Below are 14,430 nucleotides of genomic sequence, written 5' to 3' on the forward strand. Positions count from 1 at the left end.
TGTTTCAGCTTGCCAGGTGAGTCTGCACATCCTTGTGACTCTTTGCTAGTCATGATTAACCCCCCCTAACCCTAACCCTAACCCCCCCCCCCCATGATGGACGAAACTAAAGACCCCCACATTTTTTTGCCTTAAAACCACATAAATACACCCATTGATAATGTTGCATAATTAGGGGATTTAATGGGGTTTATGGGAGGAAATTAATGAATATATTATATTATTATAATATTATAGTATGTTTTAATGGATTATCTGCATGGTTTCAGGGTGTCAAACCCCTTCAAATGAAAGCCACGGCTTAATTTTCACCTTTAACTTTTCAGTTAAGATTAAAATTCAGAGATTGCTTTCATGTTTTTGGTATTTTAAGGGTTTTGAAAAATTAAGAGGTATCTGTGATGTTGTAGTGCAATAATATTTTAAGCTCATAACTTTTCAAATATGTCTCAAAACAGCAGTCACATGTCCATATCAACAGTGAATGTGTTTTTCCTCTTTGTAATCATTCCTCCTGTTCATACTGACTATTAAAAGATCTCCTTCATAATGTGCTTTCAATGGAAGTGATGGAGGACAAAATCCACAGTGTTTCCACACAATCATTTAAAAGTAGATGATCAGCTTCTATTCAGCTTCAGCAGTCTGAGTTAGTCATATCAAGTGATATCTGACACATTTACAGTCTTTTTACCATTAAATTATCATCTTTTGGATTGTCTATTTTTGGGTTGGTTCAGTTAGTCTGCATGATGATATGATTGACATGTTTAACTGCATCATTTATGCTTTCTTTACTGTGACCATATACGGTGTCCAGAAAGATATCTAATAGTGCTTGAATTTCAGGAACACTGATTGCTCTCTGGAATTCGTCTGTGCTGTTTTTGGCCCACCTGTATGATGTCTTGACATTGAACAGCTTACTGTACTGAGCTGCTGAGGTGTGGTGTTGTTTGTTTCTGTCTTTTTGAGGGAGACAGTAATTAGTCTGTGGTCACACAGAGGAGTCAGTGGTTTAACTGGGAATGCACTGAGAGAGAAAGGATCTGTCACCATGTAATCAACGGTGCTGTTGCCAAGAGGTGAGCAAAAGTCTAGACCTACCTAGAGTCTCCTCATAAGCTACATTTGACAATGACACCCCCTTGCTCTCACTCCCTGCCTCTTCCTCTCCCTGCCTCTCTCTCTCCCTCTGTCTCCCTTCTTCCAACTCTCCCCCCTTCTCTCTTTTCCTCCCTCTCTTTCTCTCTGCACCCCCTTTCCCCCCATCCCCTCTCCTTCCTGCTCTTTTTTCCTCCCCGCTTTCTCTCCTACCTCTCTCTCCCTCTCTGGCACCCCCCCCCCCCCCCTCTCTCTCTCTCTCTCCCTCCCTCCCTCTCTCTCTCTCTCTCTCTCTCTCTGCAGGCTGCATTCAGTCTGGATCAGTCTGCACCGGGACCGGGTCTTGTGTAGAGGTCTGTCTCCTCTGATGGTGCCACCAGCTGAAGCCCAATTAAAACTGTTTTTTTTCCCCACCTAGTTTTTAAAGGTGCAACTTCTATCAGGCCTGTTTCTTCATCTCCCATTCATTCTTTCAAAGGTTCATTGATAACATTTCAGCTGAGTGCGCACTTTTCTTCAGGTTAAACTTTGATCAGTGTTCATTGAGTGTGTTTGGAGATGCGAATCCTCTTTAAGGATCTATCCATCCTGTTCAACTGTCTAATGTCACTTTGCTGAATTTGCTGTGGAAACCGGTGGACTGTGGGATACGTGGGCGTTTAATCACTGGACCTACTTCACAATTACCTCTGACTATAGTTTCATCCACCAAGTGCTCTTCATTGTCTGCTGCTGCTGGTGTTGTGGAGACATGTGGCGCAGATTCTCTCTGTTGGTTTTCTGGTGCGCTGTGAGCGGACTTGATGCTCTGGAGGCGGACAGGACCGCGGCTCCAGCGCTGGAGAAGATGCTGCTGACGGAGGCAGCAGAGATGGGTAAGCCGGGCAATGACTTTCCTCCTACGGCTAAGCTGGAGGAGAGTGTGCGGGGTACGGGGCAGCAGACCCCGTCTTCTGTCGGTGCGGAGGGGAAAGTTGAGCAGCGACCCACCACCGAGCCTCTGCAGGATGAGGTGGACAACCAGGAGAACATCATGAGCCAGGTCAGCGCATTGCTCCTTTAATACCAGACTTCATTTGCTTTTATGCGCTTTAATTATACATTGCATAACAGCACAGACGCGACGCACTAGAAGAAAGTTTGCACACATTTTTTAAATTAAAAAGTAAAACTATTTAATTCGGCATCAGCCAATAAACTAAGCAACACTCCTCACAGTAGAATGACATGTTTAAGTTTGAGTTTTCTCACTTTAGCGAGCGTGTGAGACCGTGGTAAAAGCGGTATGAATCAAAGTGCAGTTCTGTATGTGGCATGCTGCAGAAATAATAATACTGATAATGATGGGAAATATTTAATTGCCAGACTTAAAAGCTAAAACCAGTTTGATTTTTCCTCTTTCCATGAGATCTCCCATTTGACCTAATATGCCTGCAGACCTGTGAGTCAGATCACATCCCAGTTGTTACTGTGTGAACTCAGCAACATTTTTCCATCCACTTCATCAAGAGGAAACCGCAGGAGAATTCAAATTACGTGTGTGCCTCTTGGTTGCATTTGAACTGTAAAGTATATATATACATCATTTCCCACATGAGAACGTGATTATGTGATTGCATTAGACAGCAGTTTTTTTTAGGTCTGCTTCTTTTTCCTTTTAAACATGATCCAAAACCCCACAGTGTGTCACTTCAAGTCAAATGACGTGGTAAATCAGACCCAGAGCTGTGTGTGTGTGTGTCTCTGTGTGGGTGTGGGTGTGTGTGGGTTCACCCTGGTGACAGTTTGCATCCATCTAGTGGTTGGTTATGTAATATCCTTCAAACTGTAAGAGCTCCATAACCAAAAAAGTGGCTTTTTTTATAAATGACTGTAGCTGTCTTTTTCCCAGGAGGCTGACCACTGCTGCAGCTGCAAAACATCTCACATGATGCAAACTCTTTCTATTTGTTCATGTATTTCTACATGCAGACAATAGAATATAAATAGTTTAGGTTAGCAGAAAGTTTCTTCAGATCTGACCACACTGACATAGATATTGATAAACTAAACTCTTTGTCCTTCTCTCTTTCAGTTGCTGGGAGATTATGACAAAGTGAAGACTGTGTCATCAGGGTCAGACTGCGTTTGTCGCTGTATTGTTCGACCAATCAAACGCTCCGACTGCAGCCGCATCCTTGATGGTGACCAGGCGGCGCCGTCCCAAGATTTCTACACTGTGGAGACGGTTACCAAGGGAACGGACTGCAAGAAGTGTGTGTGCATGGCTCCGCCTTCAGCTGTCAACCCCTGCGAGGGAGATTACAGGTTTAAAAAACTACAGGAGGCAAGCAAGGATGACATTAAGGTAGACACACACACATACACAGACACACTAAGAATGACTTTTTGAAATACATTGCTCATGTTTTTCTGCTTCTGTCTTTATCTAACCGCTCACTGTGTTTTTGTGGTTTTAGCTGTCAACTATCATTGACTTGTTGGAGGGCTCTCTGTATGGGATGGACTTGTTAAAGCTCCAGTCTGTCACTGACAAGCTGCTGTCCAGGGTGGAAAACATGGAGAAGGTCAGCACACAGCCTGCATTATGGTTTCACTCTTAGTTTGCACTGAGATACAGCAAGTCATGTTACTCCAAACTTAAACTTTCCATAATAAACGAAGGCTGGCAGAGGGATTATGAAAGTTTAATCTTTTTGTTTGATGTGAACTGAAGGGACATAAATGTGTGAAGAGTTCAGGATACTTGTCAAGTGGCATTTTCAGGATGGAAGATAACATTTCAAGCCACCAATTCAAGTAACACCAGTACTGTGTAGTTAATCAATAATTAATAAATAACCAATAATAGCTGGTAATAACACTGGTATCCCCTGCCTGATGTCAGTGGTCTTTTTAGTACTTTTGTCTTATCAGCAGCAGATTTTCCGCTCAAATATGTGTTCTGTTCATTGATCCTTCACTGTAATGTTTGAGCTTCACTGTGCAGAGGGATTTATGTGCAGAATTAAGTTTCACATTCATTTGCCGAAGTTGGAAAGTGTCTCTGTGTTTACTGAAAATCTCAGTGTTTGTGTACTGGAGGCTTCAAGTTTCCACATTAAGTTCCGTACTGGACCAGAATTTTCTCCAAACTAGTTAGTTGGTGATGTTATAAATCTTTCTCTTAAATAAACACCTTAAACAGAGAATGGACTGTACAGTGAAGTAGGCAGTAGACATCTTGTGTCCAGCAGTTAAACTTTTGAAATGAACAATGTTTGAGTATTCATAGATTGTGTATTTTTAATGAGGGAGATGGAAATTGAACTTTTTTTGTGTAAAAGCCACATCAAACACAATTTATTCAAAGAAGCCTTTTTATGTCTCCAAACATGTCTGGGTGGATAACTGTTTGAGGGCAATGTTTCAATTTTCCTATTTTATAATTTCCTTCTTTCACATGAGGAACAAACATTAAATTAAAAAAACATGCCTGTAAAACAAATACAAATTTTGGCAGCTTAAACATTCACATTTGATTAACATTGCAATATATTTGAATCCTCTGAGCTGTATAGAAGCATCTGTCATATTTCTCCACAGTAGTTCCTGAGTGTACCTTTGTGAATGAACAGTTTATGTATTATCCTCCTCTCTGTGCGCTCCAGGCTTTCGCCCGTAATTCTACAGAGAGAGTGAGAGACAAAGAACGTGTGAAAGAGAGAGCCAAAGAGAAAGAGAGAGAGAAGAAGGCTCAGCAGCAGAAAAAAAAGAAAACAAGCGATTTGGAGCGTTCTGGACCGAAAAGTGGAGCACCTGCCTACGCCAACAAGCAGGTACAGCATGTCCGCAAATCAAGTCAGTTTGACTCCAGCCAACACGTGCTTTCTTTCACAACTTGAATCCAAAAATACCATTCAGTCTTAAACATTTGTCTTGCTACTAAAACTACTTTTAGCACACAGTTTAACTTGGTGATAAACATTACGCTCTCCTGCCAAAGCACCTGGCACGATCTGAAGCTAGGACACAATCCAGCATCGTATCTGTTATATAAAACAATGTTATCTTAACTGAAAAGTCCATATTCTATATGAACTAAACTGAATGTCTTTTTTACTGGAGCAGAAGACTTACGATGAGCTTTACGTTGGAATTCAACTAAAGAGGAACCAACTGCAAGATGGTGTGGAGCAACAACAGCAAGCCAAAAACAAGACGAGCACACAAAAGGCAATCAAAGACAAGACGGAGTCAAAGCAGCCAATCAAAGACAAGACGGAGTCAAAGCAGCCGATCAAAGACAAGACGGAGTCAAAGCAGCCGATCAAAGACAAGACGGAGTCAAAGCAGTCGATCAAAGACAAGACGGAGACAAAGCAGCCGATCAAGGACAAGAATAGCATGGTCATCAGGGGCGTGACTTTTTACAAGGCAGAGGAGGGGAGCTACAAGGTGGAGGAAGAGGAGGAGAGAGGAAGAGGAAAGAATAGTAAGTCCAAAGCAGAGGTGTCCAAACTATTCCATAAAGGTTCATGTGGCTGCAGGTTTACATTCCAACCAAGCAGGAGCACACCAGGATCGACTCATTGAATCAACTGATCTCAATCTTCAGGCAATCAAATCATGTGTGTTCTTGATTGGTTGGAGCAAAAACCTGCTGGCACACAGCCCTGTATGGAATTGTTTGGCCATGCCTGCTTTAAAGTACCTTTATGGCTGTTATGCTGAATTCATGTCATGCTCTGAAGTAGGAAAATAATTACATTTCCCTCCTCTACAGCGAGTGCTTCAGTGGACTTGCTGATCTCGGACGAGCTCCCACCTACCAGGATTATCTCCACCCGGAGTCCAAAACCTTCAATGACCGTTCCCACCAAACATGACACCGAGGATCTTCCCAGGATAACGAGCGTGCCCGCATCCACCCGGCAACCGACAACTTTCCCAACTACCATCCAGCAAACCACACCTACGACCAAACCAGCTCCCACCACCATTTTTACCACCATCATAACAACAACTCAGCCAACTACTAGCATACCACCAACAACTACAACGCCAACGACAACCAAACTGACAACTACTACCCAACAAACTACCACTACTCCAACAACTACAACTACAACTACAACTACAACTACAACTGCTACTCCAACTACTACTACAACTACTACTACACAGCCACCCACGCCTGTAACTCAGCATAAAAGCTCACCCTCAGATACCAACATCAGTCCACCTGTTAACGTGTCTCCAACGGCAGCGTCACAGCAAGGATCCAAAACTCGACTCACCTGGACGGAGAATCCCGCCGACCAACCAAAGACCACAAAAAAGCCTGGTACGGTGTCTTCATCTAAATAAATGGTTTATCTTGTAGTGCTTGTACATGTCTTGTATAAGAGAAAAATACTAATCAAATGATACATAGTGTTGTCAGTTTGAATCACAGTGTCATCTTTCATGTGTGTTCTTGAAGTCGTGTGTAAGGACACAGTAGCCAGCATCTCGGAACCCATCCAGCAGAACTCATACGGCCACAGTGACGGAGCCTGGATGAGGGATCCTCGCGGCCACGGCAACGTCATCTACCTTACCAATGGTCACTATGGCAACAACCTCCAAGAGTTCAAAGACATGGACACCTTCAAATTAGGTGTGTGTGACTTGTGTGTGAGTTAGTGTGTGTGTGTGTGTGTGTTTTCGACTGTGTGTAGAAGAAAATGAGCCAATAATCTCTTTCTAACAAAGACAAGCAGGTTTATTTGAAATGTTTCTAGGCTGTGAAACAACATTTTATGAGATCTGCATGGCTGCCATGTTTCCCTACTCATTATCCAGAACTAAACATTGTGTGCTTTTATTCAGGCTAATGCAGTGCTTTATCCAGATGTTGCCTTTCAGAACAAATTAAACCTCAGATCAGATCAAGCATTAATGATTTTTTAGAAGCTTTATAAATGTAAGATTAACACCCCAGTATCAAACCCCACTGGCTGATTCTGGGATGACAGCCAGTGGAAAAGTATAGCTATGTATTAGCACAATAAAATAAAAAAAAATGATCATGTTTTTTGAAAACATTGTTAGATGGATTTTATGCTTTGGGAAAATCAGGCCATGAACTTAAAAATCTTACCAGCAAAATATTCGTCATTCTTCTTCATTGTATTTGGATTTGGATACCCATTAGCCTCCACGACAAAAAAATAATTTTAATAATCACATCAATAAAATCCTGGCCTTTTTTCCTGGTCTATGAAATGAAAAAATAAACATTCACTGTCAAATCTACTACTCATTGCAGCACTGTAACAGGCTAGACTGGAGTTTGGGTGTCTAGTTTTCTTTTGTGGCAAATCCAATATTAGCATTGGTTATGTAATTGCTTAGCTGTCTAACTAAAATAATACCATTATAGGTCAGTATGGACATTTGTCCAAGTCTGAGGGTCCTACTATCTGTCAACACTGCATCTGTGTTCACTTGGATTTTAGAAATGAAATAAACCAAATACAAAACAAAGGCATCAACAGCAAATACACAGATAGTGACAGTTAGAGAAAGGCCCTAGAAAGTTTAAAAAAAAAAAATAGCATCCTTTGAGGTAATACTGATTATTTAGTGCAAAGTAGCCAGAATAATATTGCTAGAAAAGTATTATAAAGGATGGATGTGTCACACCTTGATTTACACTCACAGTTACATTAAAGGTCATCGTGTAGTAGATGTAAACCTAAGCAGCTGTTTCTGTGTGTCTTCCTCTTCAGGTCAGGTCAGTAATTCCTACAAGCTGCCATACAGCTACACTGGAACAGGCCACGTTGTGTATAACGGAGCTTTCTACTACAACCGCGCCTTCAGCAGGGACGTTATCAGATATGACCTGAGACTGAGATACGTAGCTGCCTGGACCACGCTGCATGATGCTATACTGGAGGAGCAGGCTCACAGGACACAGACTGAAGTAAGGGCCACTCTTATGTAACTGTACAAGAAACACTGAGTGATGATTCACCTGGGGAATGTACACTGGGGTCTCTTTAAAGGATTGTGAAAGGTGAGGGAGGGGAACAAAAACACTTCAAATCACTAAAGAGGTCAAAAGGGCAAATAGTGAAGAGCAGAGACAACTGCTGGAGAGGTTTTTGTACATTTGTTCTCTGCTTGGTTCAGTTCACATTTCAGCCTCACTTCACACAAAAAATGGGAGTCAAAGGAACACTACTTCCTGACAATATCCACTTAAAAAAAAATTAAAATATAAATTTGAAAGTGTGTTACAGTTTCAGATAATTTGTCCTTTTTACATTGTTGTACATTTTAATTTGAAGGTGGAGTTAGCTGTGGATGAGTCGGGCCTGTGGCTGCTCTACCCCGCTCTGGACACAGAAGGCTTCCACCAGGAGGTAATGCTGCTGACCCACCTCCGCTCCAGAGACCTGCAGCCAATAAGGAGCTTCCGCACGGGTCTTCGACACGGTCGCTACGGCAACAGCTTCTTGGTTTGTGGCGTGCTTTACGCCGTGGACAGTATAGAGCGTCGCTACGCCAACGTGACGTACGCCTTTGACACGCACACGCTCACGCACACCGTGCCCACCCTGGCGTTCACGAACATGCACATGCACACCTCACAGCTGACGTACTGCCCGCTGGACAAGAAGCTGTACGCGTGGGACAACGGACATCAGATGATGTATGATGTCATCTTTGCTTATTAGCAGAATGGACGGACAGTTGAGGATAGAAAGAATAATGTAAATGAACTGATATTTTATTAATGATGTGTTTCTAAATGACTGTGGATCAGTCTAACTCAACGTGTTTTTATATCGACCTCGGCCGCTCTGCCACACAAAAGCAACGTCAGTATTAACCAATCAGAGTGGAAACGTATTCACATTTTGGAAAAAGGACAAACCCCATGGACCATATGTATGAATGTAAATAGATGCATACACATCCAACTCTGTTTCTCCATGTGGAGAAGTGTCCACTTTTTCTTCATAAGTCAGACTGTGCTGGTGAAATGACTGTGGATCCATATTTAGCCACAAATAATTCAGACAATCAAAAGCGTGATTGTCCACATCCATGTAGACACACTTTCTCACATCGAGTTTTTTTTCATAAGCAATGATCACTGTGGAGGGCGCTTCTTTTATATGTACATTACATGCTTCACTCTTACATCAAAACATATGATGCTCACCTGAGACTCATCACTGATCAGACTTGTTTCTGTTATTATGACCCTGCTTTAGTCAATGGCAGTGGGATTAATCTCAGTAAAGGCGATCTGTTACATAGTCGGCTCACTTTTCAGCTTGTGAAATGACAGTAGTGTAGTATAGTAGCACAGACAGTAACCCTGACGATGTCATCGGGGTTCAGTTCAATCCAGTTTTATTTATACAGCACCAAATCACAACAGAAGTTCTCAGGGCACTTTTTTCACTTAGAGCAGCTCTAGACTGCACTCTTTATTTTACTCGGCACTCCATCATGAGCGGCACTTGGCGCCAGCGGCAAGAAAAAACTCCCTTCTAACAGGAAGTGTTATTGTCTCAGTTTTGAACTTGTGTTGTAAAAAGAGTAACCTCAAGTCAAACATCCACTCACTTGGTTATTTTTTATAACTTCCGTGGTCAAATGGAGGTGTGAAGTTAGGCAGACATGACATTGAGCAGTAGTCTGATCAAAAGATGTTATAATGGTTGCATGTTTGGATATTTAGGATCTAGTGTTTTGGTGATTAAAAGTTGGAATATTTCACCCTCTGATGCATCAATTTTGCTGGTTTTTTTTCCCTAATCTGTTACATGTGAGTCCCCTACTAATCGAAGTGCAATACTTAAGCTTGGAGTCCCTGTATGTAAACTCATTGACGAGGACCTCGGACATTTACTTACAGTGTCAAACCAGATGTGTTTGTTTAGGCTTATGCCACTAAAAAATCAGCAGCTTTCCAAAAAACCTCTGGTCAATAAGCTACTGTGATGGTGCCAAGTCAGAAATATAATGTAACTTGTGTCTAATATACGTACGTTCAAATATGAACCGATTCTAATAACTGAAGACGTGTGTCGCGCCTAACTGCAGTCTAATGCCTTTGTCTTATTTGAACAAAGCTTTAAGTGTGTGTTTTTATACTGTGTCTGCTTAGCGTGCATACTCACCTTCACTGCCGTCCAACAATATTCCCATCAAACACTTTAATTATAGGTGGGAACAGAGGCTCTAACCCTGAGTTAGTGCCTTCATATACCATCGAAGGCCATTTATTTAAAACCATTGTCGAACCAGCACACGCTCCACGCCGCTTTGCTTGTTGTATAAAAAAAAAAGAAAGAAAGAAAATCCATAGACAAGGTTGATTTCAACTGCTTTACTACAAGTCTGCTTTTTCTGTTTTGTGTACGCTGTAATTTATAATAAAACATTTTTTAAAAAGAGCTCCCTCCTGTCTTTCTATTCGTCTTTTTTTTTTCGTTCTCTTCGGTCTGTGCTCTGCCTGTCCGGCCTGCTGTGGACATTATTTCTTTGAGGGTTGATTTAGTTTTCCTGGAAGCAGCTGAACCACTGGAAGCTTCCCAGGATGGAAAATAAAGTCCCAGCCAGATGCTGGTGAACCTCTGAGTGGGAATACCCAGGACACCAGACCAGAGCGTCTACATGTTAAGATTCAAATAAGGTCAGGGAATTGTGTGTTTTGTAAGAGTCTGTGTGTCATTTCAGTCTGGATTAGTTCAGCTTGACTTGTTTCTCTTTAGGTTCACTTTACATCAGGATGAAAATGAAATTAAATAATTGACACATTTGTAAGAATAACACATTTTTCAAAGCAGGAGGAGCACATGGAGGAGTTAATGTGTCTGCTTCATGGACCGCTTTATGGGAGCTTTGCTTCAGTCCTGCAGCCTCTGACACGTGGTTGCTAATGGTCTCTCATGAGAACTCAACCTGACACATACACACACACACACACACATGCAAAAAATGTCCAAGGAAATATTAATTACAAACAACTGCTGCGCCTTTACCTTCATGGTACAATGTTACCCGTATATAGTGTGTTTGTGCAACACCAGCAAATACTTGGATGCAGCCCACATACAATAGGACAAAACTACAATTTCAAGATGTATGCATAAAAAACATATTAACTACAAATATGTGAATTACAGCAGGAATGTTCCATTAAAGCTGATTGGATGCTCTGGAGATGACATCAAAAGTTATAAAACCGTCATGTGTATGTGGTACTGCCTGTGTGTGTGTGTGTGTGTGTGTGTGTGTGTGTGGTAAGTGACCACCTAGTAGGATGCAGAAGAAAGAAGACCATTCAGATCTACTGCACACTCAAAAGAGCAGTATGAATGTACACGTGTGTATGTGTGTGTGTGTTTTCTGCAAAAGCGTCAGTCTTTAAAACACTTGGTCTAAATGTCTGCAAGCATGAGGACCACACACGCGCGCACTCACACGCACACACACTCCAGAGAAAACACACAAAGGATGCTATCTGTGCAAGTTCACAGAGCGCACTCACACACACACACACACACACACACACACACACACACACACACACACACACACACACACACACACTGCATAATGCCTGGTTTAAAGATAGCCGCGGTATCTGCACACACATTCCTGACTGCCACAGAGCTTAAAATCTGCACCAAAGAAAATGAAAGAGAGAAAAAGAGAGGAAAAGAGGAGAGGGTATCATGGAGATCGAGACCTTGGGTTAAAAAATACACTCAGAGGTGATTTATGTTTAACTACAGTAAGAGAAATGGAAAGAATGAAAAGAGGTGCATGAAAACCCACAAGAGAAGGCTGTGGAAATCAAGGAAAGACCAAAAAGAGGAGGAGGGGGGGGGGGGGGGGGAGAATAACAAGGTGAGAGAGATGCAGAAAAAAGGAGAGAGAATGAGAAAGATGTATGTAGAGGTTAAATGTCAGAGGCCATATGAGAGGTGGAGGAAAGAAGAACAAAACAAGATCATAAAAGTCAGAATTCAAAGCGGGGCCAGAGAAACCTTTGGGGGGCTTTTACAGACAGAGAGATTGACCGAAGATGAAAACACATTCTGATTGGTCAATTTGTCAATCTGACTTTTAGATGATTCACACCCCCCAACCTGCCACCCAAACACCTTCATGTAGTTCATACTGCAGCGTTAACTTTGTGGTAAAGCATGCACTTTTTTGCCAATATTTTAATATGTTATAATATGTGATCATTATATATCAAGGGATAAACTGACATTATTGTAAATAATATAATAACAGTAATAATGTCTGTGGCTCTCAGCTCCAAACCCACAGGTTCCCATTGAGGATGGAAATCTTCACAAATATATAATTTTATTTAAAAAAAAAAGCTCAGTAATTTCCAAAAACAGCTTGTCACTGTAGTTTGTATCAAAGAGGAGGAAATAGTGCATTCGTCAGGGACTATTTTCAGCAGAGGATTAATCCACATTTGTTGCTCTTGTGCAGGGGTGTCAAAGTCATTTTAGTTCAAGGGTCACATACGGCCCAATTCGATTTCATGTGGGCCAGACCACTAAAACCATTGCATAATAACCTGTACATGATATATAATATATATATATAAAATATATTATAAAATTCCACTTCAGCCTTGACTGACGTTATCTATCGTTCTGAACATCACACGTAATGTTGTTTTCTTACACAAACATTTTACAACACTTTTGGGACATCCTGCTGGTTTTTTTGGCAGTGGCGGTCTGCATGATGAACTATGAGTGGAAAAGAAATGGAATAAAAAAACACCAACACACTGCCCATATAAACAAGAAGCGAGTCCCGATTTAACCTTCAGCTTTTCATCGTTATAGTAACACACGTTAATTGACAAAAGGGATAACAGGTTCACATTGAAGATGGAATCTTGGATGGATGAATGGATTTTCAAAAAGGGTCACAATTATATCATTTTTATTTCTTAGAAAATGCTCAGTAATTTCCAAAAACAGCTGGTCACAGGAAAAAGTGTATTTTTCGGGGACTATTTTCAGCAGAGGATTAATCCACATTTGTTGCTAGTGCAGGGGTGTCAAAGTCATTTTAGTTCAAGGGCCACATTCGGCCCAATTTGATCTCATGTGGGCCGGACCATTAAAATCAATGTATAATAACCTATAAATAATAATAATATAATAGTATAATATATATCATAGCTTTACTATAATAAAACATCTATTTACAAAACAGATGAACTGAGATGTCTTAGGAATAATGAGTAATCACAGAAAAAGCTTGTTCATAAAGATAACTCATCCCAATAATGCACAAAAGTTTTGCAGCCAGGGCTCAGTTTGGGGTTACCCTGGGAAGACATACTGAACAAATGTGTCCAAGCCCACTGAGACAAATTGGTCCTTCAAATCTGAATCATGTTGCACGTCAATTATCTCAAGTTGGAAGTCCACTGGCAGATCAGCCTTGACTGTGAATGGCAATTGAAAATAAGTGAGAATAGCAGTGTGTTTTGTTTGGAATTAGTTTTCTGCAATTTTCATACTTTGCAAAGTTATCCATTGGTCTGGATTGGACCCCTTTGGCGGGCTGGTCCTGACCCACGGGCCATATGTTTGAGAGCCTTGCTCCAGGGAGTATTTCTGGCAGCAGGACTGTGTGTGTGTGTGTGTGTGTGTGTGTGTGTGTGCAGAATGGAATCAAACGTACCTACCATACATAAAGAGTGATGACCGAATCTGCCATGAAAAAGCTTTTAAAAAGTCTAAATCCTGGAACGGCATGTTTAAACAACACATTACTAAAGTCTCCTGTGTGTCCCAGCCAGAGGACTTCAGCAGGCTATGATCAGCTTTTCCTACATGAGTGAGCAGGAACTAATCTCAATAATGGCCAAGGAAGCTTCACACTGGTTATTCTGATTTATTTGGATCTCAAACTACAGTGCCCAGCTGGTAAGAGTTTAGGAATATGGCAGCTGTGTAGATTGTTCCCTATACTCAACCGTGAGCTCATGCGCTATATTTAGTTTCATTCTATGGTGCTTTGGTGGAAGTGTAATTTTTTTTTCCCATTCTCATATACATACATCAGATATTTAAACAGTATAAAAAACCTTCAAGTAAACTTTTAATTGAAACAAATGGGGCTTAAATGCTTCTGAACTGGTGCAACGTGAGATATGTCTCTTGTTTTTTTTTAACCGTGCTGCAGATGTGTTGCGTGCTGGCGCAGGTGCTCGGGTGAGAACAAGGTTATATAACAGCGGAGGCACGATGCAGTCAAAGCATGGATGATGATCCTAAGTGATTTTGT

The 14,430-nt window shown here is 41.4% G+C and overlaps 1 protein-coding gene across 1 annotated transcript; it reads left to right on the forward strand.

Annotated features, from left to right (window-relative positions):
* Positions 1–1,855: 1,855 nt before the first annotated feature.
* olfml2bb (olfactomedin-like 2Bb) lies at positions 1,856–8,891 on the forward strand. The gene is made up of 10 exons (XM_062429131.1): positions 1,856–2,146; positions 3,179–3,451; positions 3,564–3,671; positions 4,755–4,922; positions 5,215–5,319; positions 5,485–5,578; positions 5,870–6,430; positions 6,569–6,745; positions 7,860–8,056; positions 8,424–8,891. The coding sequence occupies exons 1-10, from the start codon at positions 1,856–1,858 to the stop codon at positions 8,811–8,813; spliced, it is 2,364 nt and encodes a 787-aa protein (XP_062285115.1). The 3' UTR covers positions 8,814–8,891.
* Positions 8,892–14,430: the final 5,539 nt, after the last annotated feature.

The sequence above is a fragment of the Scomber scombrus genome, chromosome 11, assembly GCF_963691925.1.
Source record: "Scomber scombrus chromosome 11, fScoSco1.1, whole genome shotgun sequence".
In the NCBI taxonomy this organism is placed as follows: Eukaryota; Metazoa; Chordata; class Actinopteri; order Scombriformes; family Scombridae; genus Scomber; species Scomber scombrus.